This window comes from Malus sylvestris, chromosome 15, assembly GCF_916048215.2.
Source record: "Malus sylvestris chromosome 15, drMalSylv7.2, whole genome shotgun sequence".
Taxonomy (NCBI): Eukaryota; Viridiplantae; Streptophyta; class Magnoliopsida; order Rosales; family Rosaceae; genus Malus; species Malus sylvestris.
In genome coordinates this window covers 18,762,778-18,790,721 of record NC_062274.1, presented here as the reverse complement: position 1 = coordinate 18,790,721, position 27,944 = coordinate 18,762,778, and the positions used below count along the sequence as shown (strand labels likewise).

General features: G+C 38.3%; 4 protein-coding genes, 1 long non-coding RNA gene and 1 pseudogene across 6 annotated transcripts; 4 read left to right on the top strand and 2 right to left on the bottom strand.

Annotated features, from left to right (window-relative positions):
* Positions 1-261: 261 nt before the first annotated feature.
* Positions 262-11,827, top strand: LOC126605003 (protein ACCELERATED CELL DEATH 6-like). The gene is made up of 4 exons (XM_050272358.1): positions 262-1,251; positions 5,174-5,706; positions 5,792-6,192; positions 11,477-11,827. Exons 1-4 carry the CDS (start codon positions 489-491, stop codon positions 11,712-11,714), a joined length of 1,935 nt encoding a protein of 644 aa, XP_050128315.1. The 5' UTR covers positions 262-488; the 3' UTR covers positions 11,715-11,827.
* On the bottom strand, positions 2,148-4,630 carry LOC126605006 (uncharacterized). Of its 2 annotated transcripts, none has more exons than XR_007616814.1 (5): positions 4,415-4,630; positions 4,172-4,331; positions 3,998-4,091; positions 3,209-3,267; positions 2,148-2,344 (listed from the first exon to the last, which is right to left on the bottom strand). It is a non-coding gene; the product is annotated as an uncharacterized LOC126605006 (long non-coding RNA). The 2 variants fall into 2 exon arrangements; XR_007616813.1 differs by having other exon boundaries at positions 3,998-4,066; positions 4,415-4,628.
* A 1,551-nt stretch (positions 11,828-13,378) lies between the features above and the next one.
* LOC126604999 (protein ACCELERATED CELL DEATH 6-like) lies at positions 13,379-16,013 on the top strand. Its single transcript, XM_050272352.1, has 3 exons — positions 13,379-14,376; positions 14,623-15,146; positions 15,232-16,013. Exons 1-3 carry the CDS (start codon positions 13,620-13,622, stop codon positions 15,928-15,930), a joined length of 1,980 nt encoding a protein of 659 aa, XP_050128309.1. The 5' UTR covers positions 13,379-13,619; the 3' UTR covers positions 15,931-16,013.
* A 188-nt stretch (positions 16,014-16,201) lies between these two features.
* LOC126605004 (protein GET1-like) lies at positions 16,202-18,216 on the bottom strand (annotated as a pseudogene).
* Positions 18,217-19,289: 1,073 nt separating this feature from the next.
* On the top strand, positions 19,290-21,015 carry LOC126605002 (HMG1/2-like protein). Its single transcript, XM_050272357.1, has 8 exons — positions 19,290-19,455; positions 19,636-19,691; positions 19,815-19,904; positions 20,028-20,085; positions 20,198-20,242; positions 20,344-20,424; positions 20,511-20,603; positions 20,724-21,015. The coding sequence occupies exons 2-8, from the start codon at positions 19,648-19,650 to the stop codon at positions 20,742-20,744; spliced, it is 432 nt and encodes a 143-aa protein (XP_050128314.1). The 5' UTR covers positions 19,290-19,455; positions 19,636-19,647; the 3' UTR covers positions 20,745-21,015.
* A 4,283-nt stretch (positions 21,016-25,298) lies between these two features.
* LOC126605001 (high mobility group B protein 3-like) lies at positions 25,299-27,045 on the top strand. The gene is made up of 8 exons (XM_050272356.1): positions 25,299-25,493; positions 25,609-25,656; positions 25,789-25,890; positions 26,009-26,066; positions 26,209-26,253; positions 26,368-26,448; positions 26,541-26,636; positions 26,757-27,045. Exons 2-8 carry the CDS (start codon positions 25,616-25,618, stop codon positions 26,775-26,777), a joined length of 444 nt encoding a protein of 147 aa, XP_050128313.1. The 5' UTR covers positions 25,299-25,493; positions 25,609-25,615; the 3' UTR covers positions 26,778-27,045.
* Positions 27,046-27,944: the final 899 nt, after the last annotated feature.

Here is a 27,944-nt window from a genome sequence, read left to right as displayed (position 1 = left end):
GTGCTATGCTTGCTGGGCTCTTTTTTTGGGTCCGTCAAAGAGAAATTTTTAATAAAAAATAAAGATTCGGTATCATTTAATTTGATAATTGACATACACCAAAGATTTTTTTTAATTAATTTGAAAATTGACATGTACCAATATGAGTAATACTAGAAAAAAACTAAATTAATCTTCCTACATTACCCGCAAAAATTAAAAAAAAATTGAAAACGACATGCGCAATAAAGATAAAGTCACTCCAATTATTGCAGTACTATTGCCGTCTTTGCAGAAGTGTGGCATTGCATTCGATTCCTGCTCTATAAATTATCTCATCTTGTATTCCTTGCTTACTCTTCACTCTTGAGTCTCTCAAATCTCATCCATTGTTCCTTTTCATTTAAATTCCCATCATCCAGTCAAAGATCAGCAAGTTCTTTCTGATTATACTTGTATTAGGCCAAAAGTTCCCCTTGTCTAGGCACGTAATAACGAAATATCAAAAAATGGATCATTCCCATTCAACTGATCAGGCCGAGAGTGCTAGTAGTACTGACCACTTAGCAGTTCAGACTAAGGAGGGAGCTACTAAAGAAGCCAATAATACAGTTTCGATAGGTGGCATGGAACTGGATGTGTTTCGTGCTGCGAAACAAGGCGACCTTGATGCCCTCAGGGAACATGCAGAACATCTTGACCTAAAACTGACTGCAACAAATTACACGGTCCTTCTTGTTTATATAGCGTGCTTAAGCAGGCCGACATCTGGACAAAACACATTGGAGTCAGCCGGGATTGTGAAGGATATCCTTGAAATGTGTCCCGCACTACTATGGCAGCACAATAAGAGCGGTGAGACTGCCTTACACCTAGCTGCAAGACAGGGGCTAATTGAAATAGTTGGAGTTCTTATCGATCAGGCAACAAAAGTTCGTCACCATGGCGAGCTTGAGCAAGGCCGACTCTTAACAGAAGAAGAAGCCTGCGTGCAGAAGCAAATGCTCATTAGGAAAACCAACAACAACAAGAATACAGCGTTGCACGAAGCAGTGCGCTTTAATCAATGTTTTGTGGTGGAGAAATTGACCATAGAAGACCCCGAGTTTTCCTACGCTGCTAATGATTCAGGTGAAACTCCAATTTATTTAGCTGCCGAGAGGGGATATCTTCCTTTGGTTTCTAAAATGCTCAAGAATTGCAGTGTTCCAACTTACACTGGCCCAAATGGTAGAAGGGCGTTGCACGCTGCAGTGATTCAAATGGATAAAGGTATATGTGCATATAAAACTAAATTTGTTTCCTTTTCCTCTTATTTACATGACATAAACCCACTACATATTTTAAGAGAAACTTTGGTTCCGATATCTGGTTGATCAAGTTTTCCCCTTGAAACTGATATCTTCTCACCTTTAACCCGTTCGTATTCTATAAACTTTTGTCCTAAAATGCCCCTCATTATTTTAAAACAAATTTGGTGGAATTTATTGCAAATCTGGTAACGTTTTCATTAACGGTGTTTACATTTTCTAATTGATTGATATGTATAATCTCACACCGTGAGATGATAGTCCAATTTTTTCCACTTTTCTTTTATCAAAATTTCAAATTTTATAATTGTTTTTTTTTTAAGGCAATGCTACACTTTGCTGCTCTTTTTAACATGTTCTTGCTCTTTACATATGTTTGTGTTTGAAAATTGATTTACTTGTATTTTCTTGCTCTTTAGGTGCATTAATGTGTAGGTAAATTAGATTGTACTACAAAAATGCAGGTAAATTAGATTGTATCAAAAGAATGTAGGTAAATTAGTGAATTTTCAAAATATAGGTAAATTAGTTGTATCAAAAGAATGTACGTAAATTAGTAAATTAATTCATATGTAGATATATTAGTAGTTATAGAGCCATTTAAAAATAAATAAATAAATATTAGTAGTTATAGATATTTTTTATATCTGTAATACTTGGTTTTAAAACAGGAGCTCATTACTCATTGATCACAATTAAGGGTGAGTAATAATTAATATTTATTGACATATTTAAGGCGTTGTGGCAAACGTTGTAAATATTTTATAATAATAGGTCATTGCCTACATGGAAGACTATTTAAATTTTGGGTTTTATTTGGATGTTTAATACTAGGTGGATTTTGTCTAGACAATAGGAGTTATAAGGTGACACACCCCGTCCCGAAGGAGGGCATGCTGGCCGTCACGTGAGAGTGACGTAACCATTTGCACAGTACGGAAGCTTTAAGATACAATTTATAAGTTGATACACCCGAAGGTGAGTCCTAATTTTGTCCAATCTGTCAGAACACCGTCGAATTCCTCGTAGTCACCACACCTTTGTGATTCCTGAACCTGGAGGGGCGCAAAACCAAAATTGAGTGGGTCAGTAAAACAATTCTTTTCCAAATCCAAACATTTCTCAAAACGTTGTAACCCCTCTCCGTAAAACTTGTATACTTTCCCAGAAATGTAAAATATAAATATACATATATATTCTCAAAACTTCATTTTTACTATCTCAACATTTTTTCTTTATCAATCATGCCATGCCATGTCTAATTCAACAGTTAAGTATGGATGCATCAACAATAATCATATCAGGTGCAAGAAAGTAATCAACCGGAGGCCCTCTAATAGCCTGTACGGTTGAACCTAGAGCTCAAAATCTATCACTCTCACTCTGCCGGAGTCACCTCTGTGACCTGTCCGGCCTTCTGCACACAAGTTACGCTCTAGTGCTTTCTCATCAATCATCTGTGCACATAATCTAAGGTCACCCACCAATCGAAATCTCACTAACACTCTACGACTGGCCCGTCGCACCCACTCCGCGTGGACTGTGCGACCAGCATCTACTTGGATCCAAGGCGAGCGTGCGATGCGGTGAATACTATAAGCACTAAACCATGGTGCAGGATTTGAGCTCAATATACATCAACATTATCATAACAATATTTAAATACTCACCTGTGCGTCCGCCGCACCAATTCATACATATGCATCATATATCAATTCATATCATTTCATGCATGGCAATTCGATTCACGTTTTTCATATAATTCTATATACTTTTCGCATACTTCTATGCATGGCATTTCAACTAATATATCTCATATAATTTCATGCATTTTCATTTAAAGCATAATTTCATGCATTTTCAATTTCTGGGAAAACGGCAAGTATATATGTATACGGAAAACAAAACTGCCCACTCACCTGGAGTTCGCCCTACAACTCCCTAGCACAATACGCCAAGGCGTCATGACGATCGCCGCCTAGAACAGTAATCAAATCCAACCTCAGAATTCATATCGATAGAACATATAACTTATATAAAATACGTCACTACGTTGATCGATCCGGAAGATCTGCCACTCAGATTTTAAATCCATAACTTCCAGAGGTCCACAATATATCTCTAGGATAACATCCTAAAATTTCATTACCATCCAACGGTCGGATCTCCGTCAATTTCCAAAACTAAGTGACGGTTAACATTTTATTTTATGAACTTACAATTCCAATTCCGGAAGATCCGTAACTCGGATTCCCAATCCGTAAGTTCTAATAATCCTCAAATATTACGTATTACAACGTATCAAAGTTTGGTAACGATCCAACGGTCGGATCATCAATTCACATTTTCACCTAATGCGAAAACTATAAAACGTTATTCGAACACCTAACCAACAATCCTTAATAACTTTCTCATACGGTGCTCAATTTGGGTATATGAATATACCACAGTGATCTACTCGACGTTACGGATGTCGACATATTTTTAAACTAATTTTTTACTGTAGCACGCGCCCCCACGCGCCAAGGAAGGCACGGGTCCACGCGCCCCCACGCGCACCTTCTTCTTCCTTGGGTCGCCGGACTGGTTTTTCCGGCGGCCGTTTTCTGGGCAGTTTTTCAAATTGCCATAACTTTTTCATTTCTCAACGAAATGAAGTGATTTAAAAACGAAAGTTGTAGCCCTTGAAGAGACAAAGAGAATGGTACCTTACACAACACCTAGTTCGCCGTGGTTTTTCCGGAAACTGCCTCGAAAGCCTCGGAGGTCGCCGGAAACTGGGTATTTTTCAAATGAGTATAACTTCTTCAATACTCAACGAAATTGAGTGAAATAAAAAGGAAAGTTGTAGTACTTGACAAGACGAAGAGATTGATACCTACCTCGACTCCTAACTCGCCGGGGATTCGCCGGAAAAATCCTCGAAAGCTCCGGCCAAACTTTGAACTTGTCGATCTCCGTGTTCTTACGTCCAAAAACTTCCAACGAAGCACTCCGAGCTTCCTTGGGACCTCACTAAGCTCACTATGAGCTTGGATTGTCCTAAAAATCATCCAACAAAAAGTTCATGAATAGTGCCAAACTCGGACCTCGAGTTTTCAACGCGAAAACGAAGGATTCCTTACCTGAAAATGGTGTCTACGTGATCGTGGAGGTTCCAGGAGTTCGATGGTGGTCTTAACTCCGTCGTTGGTAGAAGTTTATGGTGGTTTTGGAGCTTGTCCGTGTGAGTTCGAAGGAGAGGGAGAGAGAACTGAGAGTTTCGTGAGGGAGGAGAGAGAGAGGGACAAGGTACGGGAATTGGGGAAGGTTTTGAGGGATCTGGGGATCCCACGTGTCTAACTCAATCCAAATTGTTAAATTTTCACCCCTTAGTCCCGTTTAAGGGCATTTTCGTCTTTTCACGTCCTCGGAATTAAAATTCCGGGACGGGCTGTGACATAAGGTCTATCTCTAAAGAACCAAAATCTTAAGCTAAAGCCTTATTAATATGAATACTTTGATTGATTAAGAAATTTAATAACTAAAATTAATATTCTTCCCTAAAATTATGCAAAAATTAATACCAAATAGTAATTTTAATTATTTTCTCGAAATTGAATTGTGTTAAATATGATCAGATTTTTTATTTTATTTTTGTTTTTAAATATGTGTATATTTTACATTAAAAAGGTACATTTTATTATAAAACATGGATACATAAAAATAAAAAATAAATAGATTTTACATTTAAAAAAAACATTTTTTTTAAATAAAAATGAGTACTTTTTTTATAAAATGTGTATATTTTATACAAAAGTAAATAGATTTTACACTAAAAAAAGGTACGTATATATGTTTTTAATTTTATGTATATTTGTTTGTGTTTTGTGTTTATGCTTAAGAAATGACGGAGGAACTGCTAAAAGCCGATAGGACTTTGAGCAAAGCAGCAGAGGAACTAGGATGTACTCCACTACACCTTGCTGCACGTATTGGTTCCGTTTCAATTGTTAAACAACTGCTTGCAAATGATAGATCTACTGCTTACATTGCTGACAAAGATGGCGCGACAGCTCTTCACTTTGCAGCGTCCGAAGGCAATCTAGATGTAATGAAAGAGCTTATTTCTCAATGTCCTGATTGTTGCGAACTGGTCGACAACAAATTTCAGAATGTTCTTTACTACGCCATACAGAACAAACAAAACCAAATAGTAAAATATGTTTTAGGAGATGCATGGCTTAGAAACATCCTGTTAAATGGCATGGATGTTGATGGGAACACACCCCTCCATCACCTAGCTACTCATTCTCCCAAAAGCATAGACTTACTAGATGGTCATAACGTTGATTGGATGGCCTTCAACAAGCAAAACTTAAACGCTTTTGAAATAGTTCTAGCTAACGATGATGATATAAACACATTATTATTGCAGGTACGTATCACCTTGTGATCATTAAATTGCTTGAATTTGTTTGCCAAGATAATAATAATATTATAGTTCTTCTCTGGCTTTGCAGGAATTGTATGGAAAAATACTTCGAGCGACGGGTGTTAGACCAAGTCCAGGAACTCAAAGAAACAAGGTCATGGGAGAAAGTTTACAGAAAGCAAAAGAAACTCATCTGGTAGTGGCTACATTGATAGCAACTGTAACCTTCGCCGCAGGTTTTACCATGCCCGGCGGATACCAAAGCGAAAAAGGACCGGACCAGGGTTCCCCCCTTCTGTCAAGAAACGCAGCGTTCAAAGCATTTGTTCTAACTGATACACTCGCCATGGCCATGTCTAGTTGTTCTGTCCTAGTGCTCCTTTACTCCTCAATTCACACAAAGAGGAATTACAAGGGGACTTTTCAATTGGCAGTGTCTTTGACAATTTGGGCATTGGTTGCAATGGTTGTTGCATTCATTACTGGCACATATGTTGTGCGGAAGCGGCATCCAACTGTAAGTGAAAAAGTAAAACAGAACAAAATAAAACCAACACCAACAAGAACACCAAGATTTATACTGGTTCGGCAATGCCTACATCCAGTTTGGAAACGACGGAGTATTCCACTATAATCAATGAGAACATACAATAGTGTTTATCATTCAATTTCTCAAAGACCCAAATAACCCAAGCTCTCACACTTACAATAGGAAGAGAAAACAAAAAAATACAAAGCAAGAAAATTTGAGAAAATTCTTCTCTATGCCGAATGGCTTCTTGCTATTTTTCTTTCTTCCTTGTTGTTTTTGAGTTATGCCTACACCTCCTTTTATAGGCCAAGGAAAGTGGCTTCTCAAAGACATCAATGGCCAAAAGCCTACCATCAAGTCAAAAGAGTTAGGCACAATTGCATGTAATTTTTGTTTCCCACATGTAGCATGCCAACCAACAATTTTGACCACAAAAGTAGCCGAAATCAATTGTTGGTTTTAGACTACTTTGTTTGAGCCAATAATCAACAATCTCCACCTTGGCTCAAACCCTCTAAGTAGAACTCTTAATAGTCGTCTCCCACTCCCCCATGGGGCAATCAACAAATTTTACAAATGCCAATCAAGTCTAAGCAGTGCTTAAACTTGAGCAACAAAACTGGCTTTGTTAACATATCCGCAGGATTGTCAGCAGTCCCAATCTTCTGAAGAAGAATATCTCCCTCGTCAATAACCTCACGAACAAAATGGAACCTCACGTCAATGTGTTTCGTACGTGCATGATGAACTTGATTCTTTGCTAAATGAATAGCACTCTGACTGTCGCAATGAACATCCACATGGTCTTGTTGAACCCCTAAGTCATCAAGCAACCCTTAAAGCCAGATGGCTTCCTTTATAGCAGCTTCTGTTACAGCCATGTATTCTGCCTCAGTAGTCGACAAAGCAACTGTAGATTGCAGAATCGACCTCCAACTTACTGGACCTCCATCAATAGTGAATACAAAACCAGTAGTGGACCTACGCTTGTCCAAATCACCTGCGTAATCAGAATCCACATATCCAATAACACATTTACTAGTAACTTTATCCTGCTGGAACAATAAACCAACATCCACAGTACCCAGAATATACCGTAGAATCCATTTCACAGCTTGCCAATGCCCTTTTCTTGGATTATGCATATATCTACTGACAATGCTAACAGCTTGTGAAATATCAGGCCTAGTACACACCATAGCATACATCAAACTACCAACAACATTTGCATAAGGAATTTGAGCCATGTACTGACTCTCTTCAACAGTTTTAGGAGACATATAAGCGCTAAGTTTGAAATGAGAGGCAAGAGGTGTACTAACCGGTTTTGAATTTTCATTCATCCTGAAACGTTGTAGTACCTTCTTCAAATATTGCTTCTGACACAGACTAATCTTGCCCTTCGCTCTATCTCTTTCAATTTCCATACCTAGTATCTTCCGAGCTTCTCCCAAGTCCTTTATCTCAAATTCATTACTTAGTTGAGTCTTCAACCTTTCAATCTCCACTTTGCTCTTACATGCTATAAGCATATCATCAACATATAAAAGCAGATAAATGAAGGTTCCATCTTGTAGTTTGCGAAAGTATACACAATGGTCATAGTGACTTCTTGTGTACTTTTGCCCGATCATAAATCGATCAAATCGTTTGTACCATTGTCTTGGAGACTGCTTCAAGCCATACAATGATTTTTCCAATTTGCAAACCCAATTTTCCTTTCTAGCAACCTTAAAACCTTCTGGTTGAGACATATAAATCTCTTCCTCCAAATCACCATGTAAGAACGCAGTCTTGACATCAAGTTGGGCCAACTCAAGATCAAACTGCACAACCAAAGCCAACAGAATACGAATAGAAGAATGTTTTACTACAGGAGAAAATACCTCATTGTAGTCAATGCCATCCTTCTGAGCGTAGCCTTTAGCTACCAATTTGGCTTTGAATCTTACATTGTCTTTTCCCAAAGATTCCATCTTTTTGGCATACACCCATTTACAACCAATTGTTTTCTTCCCCTTTGGTAACTGAACCAGATTCCAAGTCTCATTTTTATGAAGAGATTTCATCTCCTCATCCATAGATTTCTTCCACAACTCGCAGTCTGAACTCATGACAGCTTCTTTGTAGGCGGATGGAATATCATCTTCAATAACAGGAAGTGCATATGCCACAATATCAGTAAATCGAGCAGGCTTTCGAATTTCCCTTCTCGATCTTCTGGTTGCAATATAGTCTTGTTGCTGTGGAGGCTCTTGGGTAAGTGTTTCCTCTTCATCATCCTCGTCCTCATCATCAGAATTAACTGTAGGACTAGTGGTTGTAACATCAGACCTTACTGGAACAACTGGAGTCTTCAGTAACTCCACCTGCTTTGAGCTACTCATGGTCTCGGTCGCTTTAGTTTCACCTTCATGCTTGTTCTGATTAACCATAGCAGCCTCATCAAAAGTCACATCTCTGCTTACAACAAATTTCTTCTCATCTGGACACCAGAGTCGGTATCCCTTCACGCCAGTGCTAAAGCCCATAAATAGAGCTTTCTTTGCTCTTGGATCCAACTTGCTTTCTCTGACATAATAGTAAGCAGAACAACCAAATATGTGTAAAAACTTGTAATCAGTACAAGGTTTACCAGACCATACCTTCATGGGCATTTTGCCCTCATTCGCAGCGGCTGTCAATCGATTAATGAGATGGCTTGCATAAGTAATTGCCTCAGCCCAAAATGCCTTGCCTAAACCAGCATTAGACAACATACACCAGACTTTCTCAAGCAAAGTACAGTTCATGCGCTCCGCCACTCCATTCTGTTGCGGTGTCTCCTTAACCGTGAAGTGTCTCACAATACCCTCATCTTGACAAACTTTCAAGAAAAAATCAGACTTATATTCACCCCCATTGTCTGATCTGAGAGTCTTGATCTTTCGACCGCTTTGCGTTTCAATCATCTTTTTCCACTTCAGGAATATCTTCAAGACTTCATCTTTACGCTTCATGGTGTACACCCATATTCTTCTAGAGAAGTCATCAACAAAGGAGACAAAATAATGGCTACCTCCCCAAGATGCATTCTTGGAAGGTCCCCAAACATCAGTGTGAACATAATCAAGAATGCCTTTAGTGTGGTGAATAGCAGTGCCAAATTTTACTCTAGTTTGCTTACCCAACACACAATGCTCACAGAATTCCAATTTGCATGCCTTTGCACCTTTCAATAAGCCTTGCTTCACTAATCCTTGCAACACTTTTTCACCAGCATGCCCAAGACGCATATGCCATAACCTCGTGGTGTCTATGCTATTTGCGTCAGCAGCTTCGGTGACAGCTGCTCCACCAATAACTGTATTCCCCTGCAAGAAATACAAGTTATTTCGTCTTGTACCTTTCATCACCACCAGTGCCCCGTACACAGCTTTAAGAACTCCACCCTCCATGGTGATCTTGAGACCCTTGGATTCCAATGCACCCAGTGAGATGAGATTTTTCTTCATATCCGGTACATACCGAACATCACTTAATTCTCTGACTGTTCCATCATGCATCTTCAAACAGATTTTGCCTATCCCTTGTGTTTTGCAGGCATTATTATTACCCATCAAAACAACTCCACCATCCAGCTCCTCGAAATTAGAAAACCATTCCCGAATGGGACACAACCTGAATCCAAAATCCACTCATTGGAGTGACCATCAGCATATGAACTAGCCAAAGCAAACTCAAAATCATCATCATCTCCAGATTTTGCAATATTTGCTTCAGAACCCGCTTTCTCCTTCTCTTTGTTCTTCAATTTGGGGCAGTCTTTCTTCCAATGACCCTTTTGGCGACAAAAAGCACATTCATCTTTAGCAGGAAACTTCCCTCGTGACTTTGAACGAGATTTTCCCCGCTTCCCAGATTTTCTTTCCTCTGTTCGACCCCTTGCAACAAATGCCTCGGTTTATGAATTGTGAGTCTTCAGTTCCTTCTTACGACACTCATGATTCACTAATGCCGCAGACACCTCATCAAGTTTCACCTCGGATTTTCCATACAACAAAGTAGTTGTCAAATGATCATAATCATCAGGCAATGAATTTAACAAACATAGTGCCTTGTCCTCGTCAGGAATTTTCACATCAAGGTTTGCTAAATCAGCAAGTATTTTATTATAATCATTGAGGTGTTCGTGCATAGAGATACCTGGACGATACTGAAATTGGAAGAGTCGCTTCTTCAAGAAGAGACGATTTTCTGCGCTCTTGGTCATATACTTCTCCTCCAATTTCGTCCATAACTCCTTAGCAAAAGTTTCCTTCATATACGGGTATTTCAACTCCTTATCAAGGAACGATCGAATAGCAGCACAAGCATGAAGATTAATTCGCGTCCACTGCTTGTCATCAATATCTTCTGGTTTATCTTCCAGAACCATATCCAACTCTTGTTGATACAACACATCCATAATTTCACATTGCCACATACCAAAATTATTAGAGCCATTGAATTTATCAACCTCTAACCTTGTAGTAGTAGTTGGATGTCTATTGGATGAAGACGATGCTGACCCCTTCTTTACAGATTCATCTTTATCTCCAGCCATCTACTCAGCACTATTCACAAATACTGCACTGTTCACAGGTACAATACCGTTCACAGATACTGTAGTAGTTCACTATTCACGGAACTGTAGCGCCAACACTATTCATGGAACTGGGCTCTGGTACCACTTGTTGTGCGGAAGCGGCACTGTAAGTGAAAAAGTAAAACAGAACAGAATAAAACCAACACCAACAAGAACACCAAGATTTATACTGGTTCAGCAATGCCTACATCCAGTTTGGAGACGACGGAGTATTCCACTATAATCAATGAGAACATACAATAGTGTTTATCACTCAATTTCCCAAAGACCCAAATAACCCAAGCTCTCACACTTACAATAGGAAGAGAAAACAAAAAAATACAAAGCAAGAAAATTTGAGAAAATTCTTCTCTATGCCGAATGGCTTCTTGCTATTTTTCTTTCTTCCTTGTTGTTTTTGAGTTATGCCTACACCTCCTTTTATAGGCCAAGGAAAGTGGCTTCTCAAAGACATCAATGGCCAAAGGCCTACCATCAAGTCAAAAGAGTTAGGCACAATTGCATGTAATTTTTGTTTCCCACATATAGCATGCCAACCAACAATTTTGACCACAAAAGTAGCCGAAATCAATTGTTGGTTTTAGACTACTTTGTTTGAGCCAATAATCAACAACATATGCAGTATTGGGTGGTCATTCTCCTGGGATTGCCATTGCAGCTTGTGTGCTTGGCTGCATTTTCTTCTCTGTCTTTGCAAATTCTCTTCTTTCTATTGAAAGAAAAATACTTAATGCTCCACATTTCCTGGACGACATGGTTGGCGACTTTAAGTTGCTGACAGATTACTCGTTAAATGTTATAATTAGCTCAATAATAGGTTTCCTCATGAAGAAGGAGAAGAGTCATGAATAAGGATTAATAATTATAGGAAAGCTTGTAAGAAATGGCGTGGGGCTCAAGTAATTAAGAGTGTTCAGGTAAATTGTACTAGAGAATACATAATATTTGCCATACCTTTCTTCTCATTTGTTGGGAGTTTGAGTTTGCCTTGAAGTCTTGTGCTCCAAGTATCATATTTCTTGATTTTCTCTAGGATCCACCATAATTCCACCACGGGCATGGTAGTCCGGAGATCGCATAGGCATTTGATTAACAAACAAAAGGCATCACAGTATTTTGCTGGATTTTCCTTACGTTAAATAAAATTAAATAATAAATAAATCCAAAGAATGGGATTTATAAGAGGTTAGTTTTTTTACATAACAAGAAAATTTACATGGACGACCAAAAGAGAAATGCACATCACTGATACAAATTAAATGAGCACGTAACGATCCTAAGTTCATGGCTAAAGTTCGTGCAGTAATAGTCAAAACAAAATGACGTTAACGTGTATGAAAACTAGACGGTACAGAAATCATCTGACCTCTAGAATTCGGCAAGTCGACATACGAACTTGCTAACCCTGGTAGATAATATTAACCAATGAATAATTCCTACCTGCAGAACCCTATAAGAAAAGAATCAAAAGCAATGTTCAAGACTTTATTGATGATTTTTCAATGCTTTTATTTATGGCTCTAATGGTTTTTCAATGCTCATCAGAAAAAGTGAATAACTTTGGTTTTTTTTTCCTTTTTTATTTGAGAAGGAAATCTAGAACCTTGAAGGAGACCATTTTTATTATTTGACAAGAAAATCTAGAACCTTGAGCAGTAAAACACGTGAGCAGGAACCAGGAGGACCATCGAACGGTTTAACAATGTTAATTTGATGTATTTTCACGCTATTATTGTATCAATTCATTGCTGACGCCTATACAAAGCATCAAACTCATTCCCCCAATATTGGAAAAGAGAGATTTTTCAGTATGTCAGGAACACAGTTCGGTACACCAAGTGTAATAATATAATTGGTTAGAAATTTCAACCAATTATATTATGATGCTTAGTGTACCGCCTACTGAAAAGGTTCTCGGCCAGACACTCTTATATTTCTCTTTCAATACTCCCTAGTTCATAAATACGACGAACTCAGAGGTTGTCTTCCTCTCGGAAAGATCCTGACCTTATTTGTTTTACATTATTTGTTTGGGGTAAAGTAGACTTTTCCCGCACCACATGGAAGGAGACTCGTCTACTTCTTCCTCTCTTATATGGCTGCTACATATGCTTCTACACGGCTGTGGTGGTAAATGGTATAGATAGTTTTACGTACTCTCCCACTTGCGACTTATTTTATTCACCTTTCGTAGTGAGTTGGTGATCCTCACTTCACACACTTGACAGTCATTAGCCAGCCGCTTGGTGCGCTGGATGAGATTAAGCTTTAGAATAGGATTGGATTGATAGGGATGAGTTACATAACTCATGTGTGTGGTTGAGTTACATAACCCATCATATTTTCTTTTATTTCAGATTTGTAGCCAATTTAGTCCGTGTTAAAAAATTTCTCACTAAACATTAGTTGGGCTCCAAGTCCAATTTAATTAGAAATAACCTATCTTATCCTACCCACCAAATAGGCCGTGAATTAAGAAATGCCAGCTTGATTTATACAATAAAACTATGTTTATTAATTAACAACTTGTAAATATAACACCAAAAAAAAAAAATCATATTTAAATATACGAAATGGAACCTCGACGAAATTGCTATACCTAAAAGTCAACGTTCGAAACTGGATTTGACTAATAAAGCTCTTCGGAATATGTTGATGGAGATGTTCCATCCTCTCAAAGATTGCAAGTAATTTCGGATACTTGCAAAGGCATGCCAAAGGCTCAGTTTGTCCGAGTAAGTGTAAAGAAAAATCAGAATGGATACCTCCAATTCGACTGGTCAGATTGAGAGTGCTGCTCCATTACCATTAGCATCCCCGGGTGTCGATTGCCAGGCTACTCAGCTAGCAGATCAGACCAAGGAGGAACCTACAAAGGGCATAGATCTTGATGTTTTCAACGCTGCGAAACAAGGCAACGTCGATGCCCTAAGGGAACACGAGGAGCATCTTGACATAAAGCTCACTGCAACAAAAAACACAGTGCTCCATATTTACATAGCGTGCTCAAGCAGCCCAACGTTCAACGAATATGAGAAACAAGTACTCGAGTCAACCAACATCGTTGAGGATATCCTTAAAACTTGTCCAGCACTGCTGTTGCAGCAGAATGAGAGTGGTGAGACTGCGTTACACATTGCCGCGAGACATGGGCGTGCTGGAATAGTTGGAGCTCTAATCCGAGCTGCAAAAGCTCGTCATGATGACCTCGAGAAAGGGGTTTTATCGGAAGAAGCATGGAAGATGCTCATAAGGGCAACCAACAACGGCAAGGACACGGCCTTGCACGAGGCGGTTCGATTTAATCACTTTGCAGTGGTGGAGATATTGACAAGAGAAGATCCAGAGTGTCTGTACTCCGCTAATGGTGACGGTGAGACTCCAATTTACATGGCTGTCGAGAGGGGGTATTGTGATTTAGTTTATAAGATGATGAAGACTTGCAAAAATCCCGTTTACAAAGGCCCTAATGGCAGAACAGCTTTGCATGCTGCAGTCACAATCAATGGCATAGGTACCAATACGTATATAATATGGAGATAGACATATTTTTACTGTTTTTTCTTTAGTTTTTTCATAATTTATTTTTATATAGCATGACGACCCAACGATCTCATAATTTATAAATATTTTCATATATGATCTTTTTATAATAATTAGAATATGAACGGATTCAATTATAAGCAAAACATTTAGTGAATCAACAACAAACTGCTTTTTCTTTAATCTAATTGTATGTTTTGGTGGTTTTATCTTCAAGAAATGACGAAAGATTTGTTGAAGTACACTGAAAAGGCTTTGACGAAAGAAGTCGACGAAAAGGGATGGACTCCGCTACACTACGCTGCATCCATGGGTCACACTTCAATTGTGAAATCCTTACTAGCAGCTGATAAATCCGCCGCCTACATCGGCGACAATGAGAAGGTTACACCTCTTCACGTTGCAGCACTCGGAGGCCATGCAGACGTAATGAAAGAGCTTATTGCCTGTTGCCCTGATTGTTGCGAACTGGTGGACAGGCGCCGTCGCAACGCTCTTCACTTCTGCATTAGGAAGCGTCATCATCAAGTAGAGCAACTTGTGAGACAAGATCCATGGCTCAGCAACGTCCTTTTGAATGGCAAAGACGAAGATGGGAACACACCCCTCCATCTTATGGCTTACGCTTGGTACAACAACGCTGGGTTCATACGTGATGCTAGGGTTGATAAGATGACATTCAACAAGGAAAATCTCAACGCTCTTAACATCGTTCAAGCTTTGCCTTATTCAGAACAACAAGTATGGACAGCACATCATTCCCCTTGTGATATAAGTGGTTAAGATTCTTTGTTTACCAATACAACATTACAACTATGTGTTGCAGATATATCTTCAAAGCACATTGAAAGAGATTGGTGCCATACCAGGTCATCGGATTTCAAGCGACAAGGATGGTGGCAGCAGCAAGGTCGAGGAAAACATAGGTGGCAGCCAAGTAGAGAAAAACAGAGGTGTTGGCATCGAAGTGAAGGAAGGAAGAGACTCCCATCTGGTTGTGGCTACACTTATAGCAACCGTAACGTTCGCAGCTGGTTTCACCATGCCTGGTGGTTACCAAGGCGAAAAAGGACCAGACCAGGGCTTCGCAGTTCTATCCAGAAATGCAGCTTTCAAAGCTTTTGTGATAACAAATACAATAGCCATGGCTATGTCTAGTTGTTCTGTCATGGTGCTCCTTTTTTGCAGGAATTACACAAGTCTGACCGGAAAATTGCAGAAAATTTTCCACAACGCGTTATCCTTTACTTTGTTTGCCTTAATGGCAATGGTGGTTGCATTCATTACCGGCACATATGTGGTACTGAGTGGTCGTTCGCCAGGACTTGCCATCGCTACTTGTGTGCTAGGATGCCTTTTCTTCTTTGCCTTGGCTAAATCTATGAATATTCCGGTCGTCAAAATACTAGTATTAGATGTGCCAAGAATAATGTTCAGGCATAAATTTCCTCGTTCTTTTTTATTCAAGTACATGAGATGCATGTTACCATGGGATTACCCGCGTCATACTTTCAATGCGATATGAACAATTGGCACAGCGCTCAATTAATTAAGAGCGTTCATGTCAATTGTACTAGAGAATAAATAATATTTGTCATACCTTTCTTCTCTTTTGTGAGTTTGAGTTCGCATTGAAGTCTTGAGCTCCAAGTATCATATTTCTTTATTTTCTCTTGGATCCACTCTTAATTCCATCATGGGCATGGTTGACAGTGATCGCATAGGCATTTGATTACCAAACACAAAAAGCATCACACTATTTTGCTGGATTTTAATAAATAACTTCAAAGAATGGGTTTTTCAAGAGGTTAGTTTTTTAAGATAAACAATAAACTCAAGTTACACAGACGACCAAAACAGTAATGCACATCACTGATACAAATTAAATGAGCAGGTAACAATCCTAAGTTCATGACTAAAGATATCGTGAAGTAATAGTCAAAACAAAACCACGTTAACATGTGTACGAAAACTTGACAGGACAGAAATCATCTAACCTCTAGAACTTGGCAAGTCGACATATGAACTTGCTGACCCTGGTAGATAATATCAACCAAGGAATTATTCCTACCTGCAGAACCACATAAGAAAAGAATCAGAAGCAATGTTCAAAACTTTATTTAAGATGATTTATATCGCATGCAAATCAAAGACCATCTCTGTTCTTTCGGACCCAAGATAAGTAATATGCAAACATCAGCAGCGTTCAACACACGGAAGTAACATTGTACCTAGTGTTGTTTACATCATTTAGTTGCTTACAAGAACACAATATGGCACCTAAACGATATGAGAATTAACAATCAAAAGTAATCCCAACTTTATTTACCATAACATTTTCGTTTACAACTCCTCCAGCCCTCCATGATATCATCTTCCCTGCACAGCAACAAGATATACAAATCAGAACTTCTATCATTTTATAGATTTTACTGTCTCAATGCTCAGTCTAAAAATAGCCAAACAGAAAGAAGAGGGGACTTGGGCAGTATATTCGGAACAAGAACGCGTTACCAAATGGTTGCACAAGTTGTTGCGATATGGACCCAACAGGAACCCTCCAAAACCAGCAAACCAGCACAACATATGTTAAGACCTAAATGGACAACCAAATATATCTATTAAGAACCCTTGTTCTGAAATAATTTCTTTTTTATCAGAATAAGCTAATAAAGACTCTCAAAATCTAAAACACCGAGACCTACCTTTAAGATGACCAAAATTCTCAGATACACGTCGTATGAAAGTTTTATCTCCTTGCCATGTAACTCTTGATCTGGAAGGCAGGTACCACTGTTAGAATCTTTCACCTGGTGGGTCAGGCTTACCTAAGTACCTGTTACGTACAATCAACTCATAATAACTACACAAGATTCTTATGATTGAAAATAAAATAAATTAATGGTCGAAAACAAAATGGTTATTGTAAATACATGGAAATAATATGGCATTGAAAACTGCATAAACTTTATTAGCCATTCAACCCTTCGCTTAAAAACATCGTAGCTGTAAAGTGTATATGTTACTATACAAACACAACTTTGATCCCAAGCATATTGCATATAGTTACCCTCTGTGACGATATATGGATATATACATGTGCCCCAAGAATGCAGGTATGTAATTGTATATATGATCAGAATAAAAACATAATTGAAAGGATGGAGTTGCAAACTAGTGCAATTTGCAAGTTCTTTCTCCTTAGCAGATGCAATCCTCCGAAGTTACGCGGCTTGCGCAAATGTCGACGGCCTGGATTCAAACGAAACGAAGATCACACAACTGCTAAGAATCCAAACTATCGCCTACTAACAATGCGTAGTTGCAACTTGCAAGCATCAAAACAATTCTGCCAATCCAAAAAAATAAAATTCCTTTTGAAAAATTGGGGAAAATCATGATTGACCAATAAAAATCACTCACTGCGACAAGGAGCTTGCCTCCTTCAAGATGTCTTTAATTTCTCCACGCAATCGGGTTGCCGTAGCACTCTTCCCTCCTCCCTGCCAACACAAGAAATCACCCAAAATAAAACTTTAATTTCACAACAATTGCAGTTAAAGCATCAAACAAATGATTAAGAGCTTAAATTCGCACCAAATTACGGGTAAATTGTTTGAATGCAAGTGAAAAATCGTTGAGCAAATTACCTTCTTTAACTGCTCTAGCCACCTGGAGAAGAATTGGAAAGCGACGACGATAATGAATACAATCGGAGCTGCTAACAAGCTCCGGTGCTCCGGTAGGGTTTCTATTACCTCTCCCATGTCTGATTGTTTCCTTGACCGGGTCAGTTGCTAGAGATCCAAGTCTAACACTCCAGTGGGCCTGGGTATTGGGTAACCCCGATTCAATTGGACCTGTTGGGCATAAATTGTTCGACAACGTTCCAATCAAATAAAGCCCAATTTTGCGAAAATCTGATAAATTCATGAGTTTTTAGTTCTTGTAGTTGAACTTTTCTGTTAATACAAAATAAGAGATTTGAACATTTCTGATAATTAAATCTAATATCTAAAATATTTGTAAAATTAAGTAAAACATAGTATTGAGGCCGAAATTTCAATTTTGTTCGCTGTATTTTTTTGTATCGAATTTGATCATTTAGTTTTCTAGTTGTTGCAATATGAGAATATCCATAACACCGTTAGTTTGTTGTGGAAATTATCACGTTTGTGCCACATATAAGAGTAAAATTGACATATTTGATAAAATCATTCCAAAGAGTTATTTATTAAAATTCCTAAAAATTCTAATTGAATACATTTTCATATCAAATTTGATATAATTAAAAAAAGGAAGTCATTTAGTATTATGATTTTGATACTTAGCCTACTCCTTTTTATTTGTAAGTAAGATGTCTTATATTCGATTGTAGCAAAAAGTAAATTTAAACCACATTATTTTGATACTTAACATACTCCTCCACCTATTCCTCCACCCTTTTAATTTAGATAATATAAAAACAAAAAAAAAAGGAAAAAATAAATAAAGGGGAAAAAAAATTGTTATTAGTAAACCAATTGACATAGATACCCCCAAAGCAGTACAGAAGTATTGTGCACCAAATTTTACCATAACCCCAACAACCATCTAGACGCGCCCAAACCCCAAATTTGTAATTTCGCCAATAATATCCGCACGTGCCAACCATGACCCACGCACACATCCTCCACGTGTGCCCCTTTTCCCACCGGTTTCCAGTGTACCGCCAGCAGAAATAGAACAAAGAAACACAAGGAAGCACAAGCGAGATCCAAGCAAATACACCCCAACCAATCGACCCCCATGACGCGGATGCATGACGTGGAACAAATATTTTGAAATCCCGCCCAAACCCGGACTTCAATCCTTCCAACAAATCAAAATTTAATTTTCCGCCTTTTTTTCATTTTTATTTTTGCGCCACGGGCCTTCCCTTCCTATCCCTTCACACCCCAGGGGCAAATTTTACACACACTCGCACACCGCACCAACCAAAGCAAACGACCCAAAGGCTTATCTCTCTCATTGTTCTCTCTCTCGCCTTATCCTCTCCCTTCACACAAAGGTAAGCTCGCCCCCCGACTCGGACCGAGTCTCTTCGTTTTCCGCCGATTCCGAACGATACACGTCGTTTTTCGCCGCTTCCGATCGGTTCCCTTCGTTTTTGGTCATTTATAAACGATTTTAATCGTTTTTTGCCGTTTCTCAACGACTCTTATCGGTTTTTTTGCGGTTTTGTGTGCAGGTTTAGCTGAACATGGGGAAATCAAGAGCTGCTGCTCCCAAAAAAGCCGATGCGAAGTGAGCTTCCGTTTTCGTTTTCCGTTTTTCTGTGAATTATCTACGATTTGATCGGAGATCTCGATGTGAAACGTAGATTTTGAATTTATGCTGATTTTTTGTGTTATTTTTTAATTTTGTTAGGTTGAAGACCAAAAGCTCTGGCGCGAGCAAGAAGGCTGCAAAGGATCCGAACAAGCCTAAGAGGCCTGCGAGTGCCTTCTTCGTTTTCATGTACGGCCAACGCTCTGTTTCTCTCTCTCCCTATCTCTCTTTCTTCAGATCGATCGTTTTTTACTTTGATTTATTTATTTATTTTATCATATTTGTATGATTTTTTCTTTCAAATATATATAGGGAGGATTTCAGAGTGAAATTCAAGAAGGATCATCCTAATAACAAATCTGTGGCCGCTGTAAGTGAATTTCATCTTCTCAGATCTGTGTTTTTAATTTCGTTTTGCTGAATAATTTTTTATTTAATTTTACAAAATTATATTTATTCTGATTTTCGATAAATTTGAATAGGTCGGTAAAGCTGGTGGTGATAAATGGAAATCACTATCAGAGGCCGTGAGTATTTCTCCCAATAAATTTTGTTCATCGATTTGTGAATTGCTTGAATATTTCGTAACTGTTCATTGACTGGTTGCTTTATTGTATAAATTATTCAGGAGAAAGCTCCCTACATTGCCAAGGCAGAAAAGAGGAAGGCTGAGTACACCAAGACTATGAATGCTTACAACAAGCGCATAGTGAGTGCCCTTGTTTTGATTCCTGAGTTTTCGGTTTAATTGATTCGAGTAGTGTTGTGAGAGTTGTTGCTTAATTGTGAAATCAGGCTGAGGGAGGTAACGGAGCGGATGATGAAGAGTCCGATAAGTCCAAGTCTGAGGTGCAAAACGAGGATGAAGATGATGACGAGAGCGGAGAGGTTTGTTCTAATTGGCTCTCGTTGGTTTGTTGATCAACTGTGTCTTCTTAGTTTCGTGATTAGTTTATTGAATTGGGTTGAATGTTGTGATTGAATTGTGTTGTTTTGGGTTAATTGTAGGAAGAAGATGATGACGAGTAGAGAAGGAAAGTCAGGTATCGGAATGAAGGAGGAGCAATTTGTGTTAGGGTTGTTGGTTAGAAGATATTGAATGACCTGCATTTTCTGACTAAAGCTCTGTGTCTGATGATAAGATAGCCACATTTGTAGGATTAGGGAAGGGAAAAGAAAAACACAAGGGGTTAATGTTTCGGGACTCATCCACCTGATTCCCCATATCGTTTCTGTACTTAGTGATCGTTTTTATGTTCAAATGACTTCTATTTCGCTCTAGTTAATATCCTTTTTATTATATGATCGGATTAAATTGCCTTGAGCATTTTGAAATGGTTATGACCTTTAGAGATGAACTTACCTAGAACATGGTTGTCACGTTGTTCGTATTTTGAGCTAGTAAGAGCGTGTGATTAGCTTGGAGTACCGGCAACCAGTGATTGTGGTTTAGGAAAGCTGTTCTCTAGTTTTTGTGGCAACTGTCTGGCTTAAATTAGTTTCAGGCTTCCAAAGACTTGGGAGTGGGAATGGCTTTGTCTGCTTTTGGGTTTAAGATTATGTACCATTCTTCTCAATTCTCTCCATCTTGTTTTATGTGATGATGATGGTTTGACTTCAATCTGTGTCTTTCTCTTTTGACTTTCTCCTTTTGGCTCCTTTGGATTGCTTTTGGGATTTTCCTCTGTTGGTTCTCAACATCATTTCGATGACAAACCTGTCAGTATTTTAGCATGGTATGAATGTCAGCCTGAGATTTTTTTATTGTCAGATTCTAGGTTTAGTAATTAAGATCTAACGGCCAAATTTCTTGGTACATATGGTGGAGAGAGGATTCTTGCCTGATCTTCTTTGTGAAGATTTCGAAGATCTTTCAATCAAATATGTTCATTGTACATTATACGGTTAGTTTTTATCAGATATTATTTATATTTAATTTTAAATAAAAAAAATTTATAATAATTTCTAACTGTACGATGAACGGATGTAATTAGAGTATTCTCATAAAGAGAATTTGACGAGAATCCTCTTGGCATATAGTGCACCGAAGCATAGTAGAAATTTTCATATTTTGAGATTGGACTAGATTTGGTTTCATTTTCGGGATTTCGGGACCTGGAGTGTTGAAAACTGCCGCTACTTTTTAATTTGCAATGTAATCCAAGGAAAGGGATTCTGCCTTTCTTGGCCCGAGTACAAGTGCTGGTCTCCGGGAAGGTATCGATTTTGGTTGTTGTATCGATGTTATTAGTCGTACCGATGAGGTATTTGCCTATAAATTTGCAAAATCATTGGAGAAAAACACAATGAAATTAGTTGACTATTTTGTTAATTATTTTAATTGAAGCATCAAAATCCAGGTTTAACCGACAATGACAAGAAAATTGGCTTAACGATGATCCTCTGCGATTTTCTACTACCGCTCCATGTTGGGAGATTTTTGGGCAACATGTGTCAAGCGATGAAATAAATAGCAAGAGTTTTGTTTCAGTCGAACAAATTAATTTATACAACGGATAATACTGACTTATCAAACAACGTACTGACTATATTATTAAATGTTTGGCTTAACAATAAGAATGTAGAAATTATTTCTCGTTGTATGTTGTTTCTTGTCCAATGTTATAACATTCCCCACCTTTCCATCTATACCAAATGCAATGGCTTCAGCTTGACCATGCCATTTAATAAGTCAAACTTGAGCATTGGTATGTTTATTTGTAAAACTCGTGAGCAACTTGAAAATTTTTATGAGACAACTTGACGTATTTTAAAACCAAAATGGCCACTAGTGTGGACTCACTATACAATCTTTTTATAATCTAAACCGATTATTTTTTAGGTTATCATGGAAACATTGTTCTTGCGAAAATTTACTAAAATCAGAAGTCGTTTAGTTATTTAATTGTGATATTACAAATCAACGATGATAGAGTTGTCGATAAAAATGAAATGTTCACAATATTAATATAATGACTAAATACTTTTCGATCCAAATTAATTTTTACAAAAATAATCTAGTAGGATAACCTAAAATTTGCGGTTCGGGTCATGAAATTACATTGTGGAGCGCGCTCAAACGAGTTGTTAGTGCCATATTAAAATATTAACTATTTATTGCTTGAACGCTCCTCTAGATATGTATTTTTAGTTTTATTTAAGAGAACTGTTATTAACACTTCAGAAATTTCATTCTACACTTCTCATAAATGTATTTTTCTTTCTAATTATAGAAAGTTTGGAATTCAAAATGAGATTTTTTGAGTGGCAATAACAATTTTTTCTTAATTAAAAAAACCCTAAACCATACAACAAAATAAGCAAAAACAAAGTGTAATTATCGGATTATTCATTGTTTCCAGTGTTAGTATCTACTTCAAAAAATTTAAGAAGTAAAATATTGCTATAAATTGAACACTCTAAATTGTATAGTAGTGTACACTAAACACTATATCATTATATTATACATATCATGATTAATAATTACTATGAAACACTATATTAAAAAGATTTGATATGGTAATCGGGTCTTGAGCCTAAACCGTATCATGATATTGCAAAGCGTTTTACACAATCCTACCAACTTATTATAAAAAATAGGTTGAAACAACTTGAGTTTGGTATCGAACTCAAAACTTTTAAGCTCACTCGAGCTCGGCTCGTGTAAGAACGAAGGCAAACAGAGCTAAGGTGAGGAAAAAAAAAATTAACTAGCCAAGCTTGAGCCAATGTATTTCAATTTAACCCAGCTCGTTTAGACCATCTCCAACCCTCGAACTAACAATCATATTTTTTAGCCCGGAAAATTTAGCTTTTAGTCCAGAAACAGCTTTTCTGCTGCAACCATTCTAGCCTAAAATTTTAGCCCGGGATGATTAAATAATGAATTTAGGCTAATTTTTTTTAAAAATGTAGACTATCGTAAATTAATTTTATGAACATTTTAATCTAAAAATATTTAAATTCTGATAAATATTGAAAAATGTCACATCCCCGCTTGGGCCCCCACTACATCCCGGGCTCGACTCCGTCGTAACACGATATTGTCGGTTTTGGGCCCCGACCACGCCCTCACGATTTTGATTTTGGGAACTCACCCAGCAGAACTTCCCAATGGGTCACCCATCCTAGAAATGCTCTGGCCCAAACTCGCTTAACTTCAAAGTTCCGATGGAACCCGAAGCCAGTGAGCTCCTAAAAGGCCTTGTGCTAGGAAGAGATGGGCATGTACATATAAGGTTTACAGGATTCACTCCCATGTGCGATGTGAGATGTTACAAAAAATCACTAAATTTTCCACAAACAAGCCTTCAACTTTCACCAATCTTTCAACTTTCACATCTTTCAACTTTTACCAAACTTTCAACTTTCACTAACCGTTTAACACAAAACTTTCAACTTTCATCAATCATCCTTTATATAAATACATGTCCAATATTAGTTGATCACACAATCTTTCAACTTTCAATCATCCTCTATATTCACCAATCTTTCAACTTTGAAAGAGTTTTTGTTTCCTAAATATCTTCAATATCTCATCGATGGGTGATAAAATAAGGCGTAGCAAAGCAATGCAGATGGCACAATACCAAGTAAGGCTTGACATTGAGGATGCAGAATTGATCAACGCCGAAGCTGAACTTGTAAACTCATTTATGCAGTATGAGCACCATGGCGAATCTAGCCAACGTGGTTTTGTCACGGGACGTGCATTTGTGCAACGTGATAGAGAAGAGTGTCATGGGTGAATTTTGAATTAAATAATTTTTTTTAATTATTTTAGCCGTTGAATTTAAATTTGGGTCATTAGATCTTTTTGTTTTACCATTATATTTGATTATATTCGATCTCAACCGTTGGATTCAATGTATTTTAAAATAATATATTTTTTAAAAATAAAATTTGAATTTGGACTGTTGGATCAACCAACGATCCTTAAATTGTGGCCGTTTGATGCAGAAAAGAGTCGTTGGGCTCAGGGAAGTGGCTGACAATGGCCTTGACAGTGGGCCCCCCAGCTGTCGGGAGCTAAATTGATGCGGGCCGTGTTAGTGAGTGGGCGGGCCGAGAGTGGCCCAAATGCAGGTGAGTCCACGCGTTGGGGGGGTGGGCTTTGGGGGTATTTGGCGCAACTTTAGCATTTGACCTTTAGCCCAATATTTTAGCTTGGGTTGGGTGGTGTTTAGGGGGGGAATAAATGGGGTAATTTGGCATTTAGCCCAAGTTGGAGGAGGCCTTAGAGGCCCTATCTCCAAATATTTTGAAAAAAAAAAATCCATAACTCCATAAATATCAAGGCATCAAATTTCCCTATTTACCCCCGCCTCAATAATATCCCACACCAATATAGTTGTTGCGTACAACACGTTTTATTCTACCGATTCGATCATCCTCAACCACTAGAACCCCAAAGCACAAAATCAAACCCCAAATCCGTCATTTCACCCCTACCCCTATCACGTGCATTCCCACGTGGCGGCCTCGCTAGCGAAGAAGCACACAAGGAAGCACAGAAGGGAGAGTCCATCAGCAAATGAAGGCATAGCGCACGGATAGCTGACGCGGCAAAACATTTTTGAAATCCCGCCGAAACCCAAAACTTCAATTTTTTTGGTTAGTCGAAATTCAATATTGCCCCTTCCTAATTCCTTCTTATCCCCCTACCCTTCTTTCCTCTCCCAAACCTTCACACACACGCACCGCCCAACAAAAAACAAAGGCGTATTTGCTCTTTCTCTCTCTGCGTCTTCGTCTTATTTTCCTTCTCGAAAACCCTAGGTAAACTCGCGCCTCCGCCGCTCTGACTCGGTCCGAGTCGCGCCGTTTTTTACCGTTTCTGAACGATTCTCGCTCGTTCTCGCCCGTTTTTTACGGTTTTTTTGTGTGTTTGCAGGTTCGCCATGGGGAAAGCCAGAGCAGCTGCTCCCAAACGCGATACGAAGTGAGTTTTGGGCTCTATCGTGCTTAGATTACTCTCCGATTGCATCGATTTGATCGGAGATCTTCGATTTGTTGTAACGTGCTTTGATTTTTGCTCTGTTCGTGTGTTTGATTTTTTTTTAAATTTTGGTAGGTTGAAGAGTAAGAGTACCGGAGCGAGCAAGAAGCCGGCGAAGAAAGCCGGAAAGGATCCGAACAAGCCGAAGAGGCCTGCGAGTGCCTTCTTCGTCTTCATGTACGGTCAACTATCTTTCTCTCTCTTCAGTTGAATTTCCAGATCTGACTTTTTCTCCATCTATTTTTTTTTTTAGATTTGTTTTACTGAATTTTACTTTTATTTCGTACTTGAACAGGGAGGAGTTCAGAGAGAAGTACAAGAAGGATCATCCAAACAACAAGTCGGTTGCTGCTGTAAGTCAAATCTCATCATCTCAGATCTACGAACTTGTTCTGGATTTTACTCTCTGATTAGTTGATTTGATTATTTAATTAATTAATTAGAGTTTAAATTTATACAAATTAAATTTGATTTTGTTTAATCGAAACCGAACAGGTCGGTAAGGCTGGCGGTGAGAAATGGAAATCGTTGTCAGATGCTGTGAGTGTTCAATTATCGTTTTAATTTCATCGATTAGTGAGTAATACGAAATTATTTGGTGAATTTTGGTGTTGGATTTTATTGATTTGATGGTTCTGTCCTTGAATTAATCAGGAGAAAGCTCCTTATCAAGCCAAGGCAGATAAGAGGAAGGTTGAGTATAACAAGAACATTCAGGCATACAACAAGCAATTAGTAAGCGCTCTTGTTCCAGCTTTCGTTTAATTCGTTTAGTTATCGGGTTGAGGATATTTGTGAGACTTTGTTGGTTTGTTTATGTGAATTAGGCTGAAGGACCTAATGAAGCTGACGAAGAAGAGTCTGACAAGTCCAAGTCTGAGGTAAATGATGATGATGATGAGGATGAGGACGAGAGCGGCGAGGTCAGTTGTGTTTTCGATTAATCGAGTTCACATTGTGGGTGTTTTTTTTCATTGTTTCGCATGGTCAGTTAGTTGAATTAGTTACTTAATTGTTTGTGTTGGCTGCTGGCTGTGTTGTAGGAGGAAGACGACGATGAGTAGAGCAAGGGGAATCGAATGGAGGGGGAGAAGCGATATGTGTAGGGTTGCTTAGAAGATAATTGAAAGGCCTGCCTGCACCTTTTCTTCACTATGGGATAAGTTGCTGGCTCTCTACCTTTTGTTTTAGGGATTAGTTTTTAGGAAAACACAAAAACAAAATCGGATTCAGTTTCAGGATCGTCTTCTCCCCGCGATTCCAATGTCGTCATTTCTGTACTTAATGATCCTCCTTATGTTCAATGAATTTCAGTTTGCCTTCGTTATATAACGCGTTTGTTAGTTTCTTGTTCTGCAATTTGGTGTATGGTTTTCGTTTAATTAGCATTTAAGCCGTGATTAGTATGCTTGATGACTTGGTAATATGATTTGTGTAGTCTACATTTGGGGATTTGGGTTGTATGAATGTTTGTCATTGTTCAATCTTGTTGTATGTGATGGGATGATTTTGGTGTTTGAGTTTACCCTTCTTGTAGTGTTTGACTTTATCTTGGGGATGGTGATTGACTTTGCCTCTGGATGTTGGAACAATTCGGGTGAGAAATTCTCCCATTGGGGTCTGATTACTGTTTGAGATAAGTCTTAGACGACAATTGAGATGTTAATATGGCGGTATTCCATTCTCAATCAAACTCTCTTGGAGAGATCGACCTTGGCACGGGATGCTACGTTTGCAATATACTCGTGCTATAGAACGAGGCATGACCTACAATGGCATGAGATGCCACGATTTCAATGAACCTGTGTTGTACAAGCTGATGTCGCTACCGTGAGTTTTAACATGACCACTTGCAAAAGTTTTTTCCAATGGGCGTTGTTCGTGATAAGAATGGGCATGCTTGTAGATGCATTTTGGAAGTGTTAAAAACGCTTTTGGATAATTTAAACGGTACTTTTGCGCTTGAGATTTGAATTTGAGGTTATGCAACCAACATGAGGAGAGTCAATTAAAGGAAAATAATTAAATATTACGACTTTATGCAAATCATAAGATGGAGAAAATAATTAACCAAAAAAATATATATTTGATTCCATTTGTGGCCGACAAAATATATATTTGGATCCTCTGTTTTATTTTATATATATTTTTTTAAATTACATTGGATCCTCTATAACTAAATCCCCAAATTATCCTAAAAAGATAACAGATCACGTGACTTCATAACCAGA

Excerpts from the sequence above, each read along its gene's own strand:
- LOC126605003 (XM_050272358.1), top strand. The coding sequence starts at position 489 with ATGGATCATTCCCATTCAACTGATCAGGCCGAGAGTGCTAGTAGTACT. Across the intron at positions 1,252-5,173 it reads AGTGATTCAAATGGATAAAG|AAATGACGGAGGAACTGCTA; the intron begins GTATATGTGCAT and ends TTTATGCTTAAG. Across the intron at positions 6,193-11,476 it reads GTTGCATTCATTACTGGCAC|ATATGCAGTATTGGGTGGTC; the intron begins ATATGTTGTGCG and ends ATAATCAACAAC.
- LOC126604999 (XM_050272352.1), top strand. The coding sequence starts at position 13,620 with ATGGATACCTCCAATTCGACTGGTCAGATTGAGAGTGCTGCTCCATTA. Across the intron at positions 14,377-14,622 it reads AGTCACAATCAATGGCATAG|AAATGACGAAAGATTTGTTG; the intron begins GTACCAATACGT and ends TTTATCTTCAAG. Across the intron at positions 15,147-15,231 it reads TGCCTTATTCAGAACAACAA|ATATATCTTCAAAGCACATT; the intron begins GTATGGACAGCA and ends TATGTGTTGCAG.
- LOC126605002 (XM_050272357.1), top strand. The coding sequence starts at position 19,648 with ATGGGGAAATCAAGAGCTGCTGCTCCCAAAAAAGCCGATGCGAA. Across the intron at positions 19,905-20,027 it reads AGTGCCTTCTTCGTTTTCAT|GGAGGATTTCAGAGTGAAAT; the intron begins GTACGGCCAACG and ends AAATATATATAG. Across the intron at positions 20,604-20,723 it reads ATGATGACGAGAGCGGAGAG|GAAGAAGATGATGACGAGTA; the intron begins GTTTGTTCTAAT and ends GGTTAATTGTAG.
- LOC126605001 (XM_050272356.1), top strand. The coding sequence starts at position 25,616 with ATGGGGAAAGCCAGAGCAGCTGCTCCCAAACGCGATACGAA. Across the intron at positions 26,449-26,540 it reads AGGCATACAACAAGCAATTA|GCTGAAGGACCTAATGAAGC; the intron begins GTAAGCGCTCTT and ends TATGTGAATTAG. Across the intron at positions 26,637-26,756 it reads ATGAGGACGAGAGCGGCGAG|GAGGAAGACGACGATGAGTA; the intron begins GTCAGTTGTGTT and ends GCTGTGTTGTAG.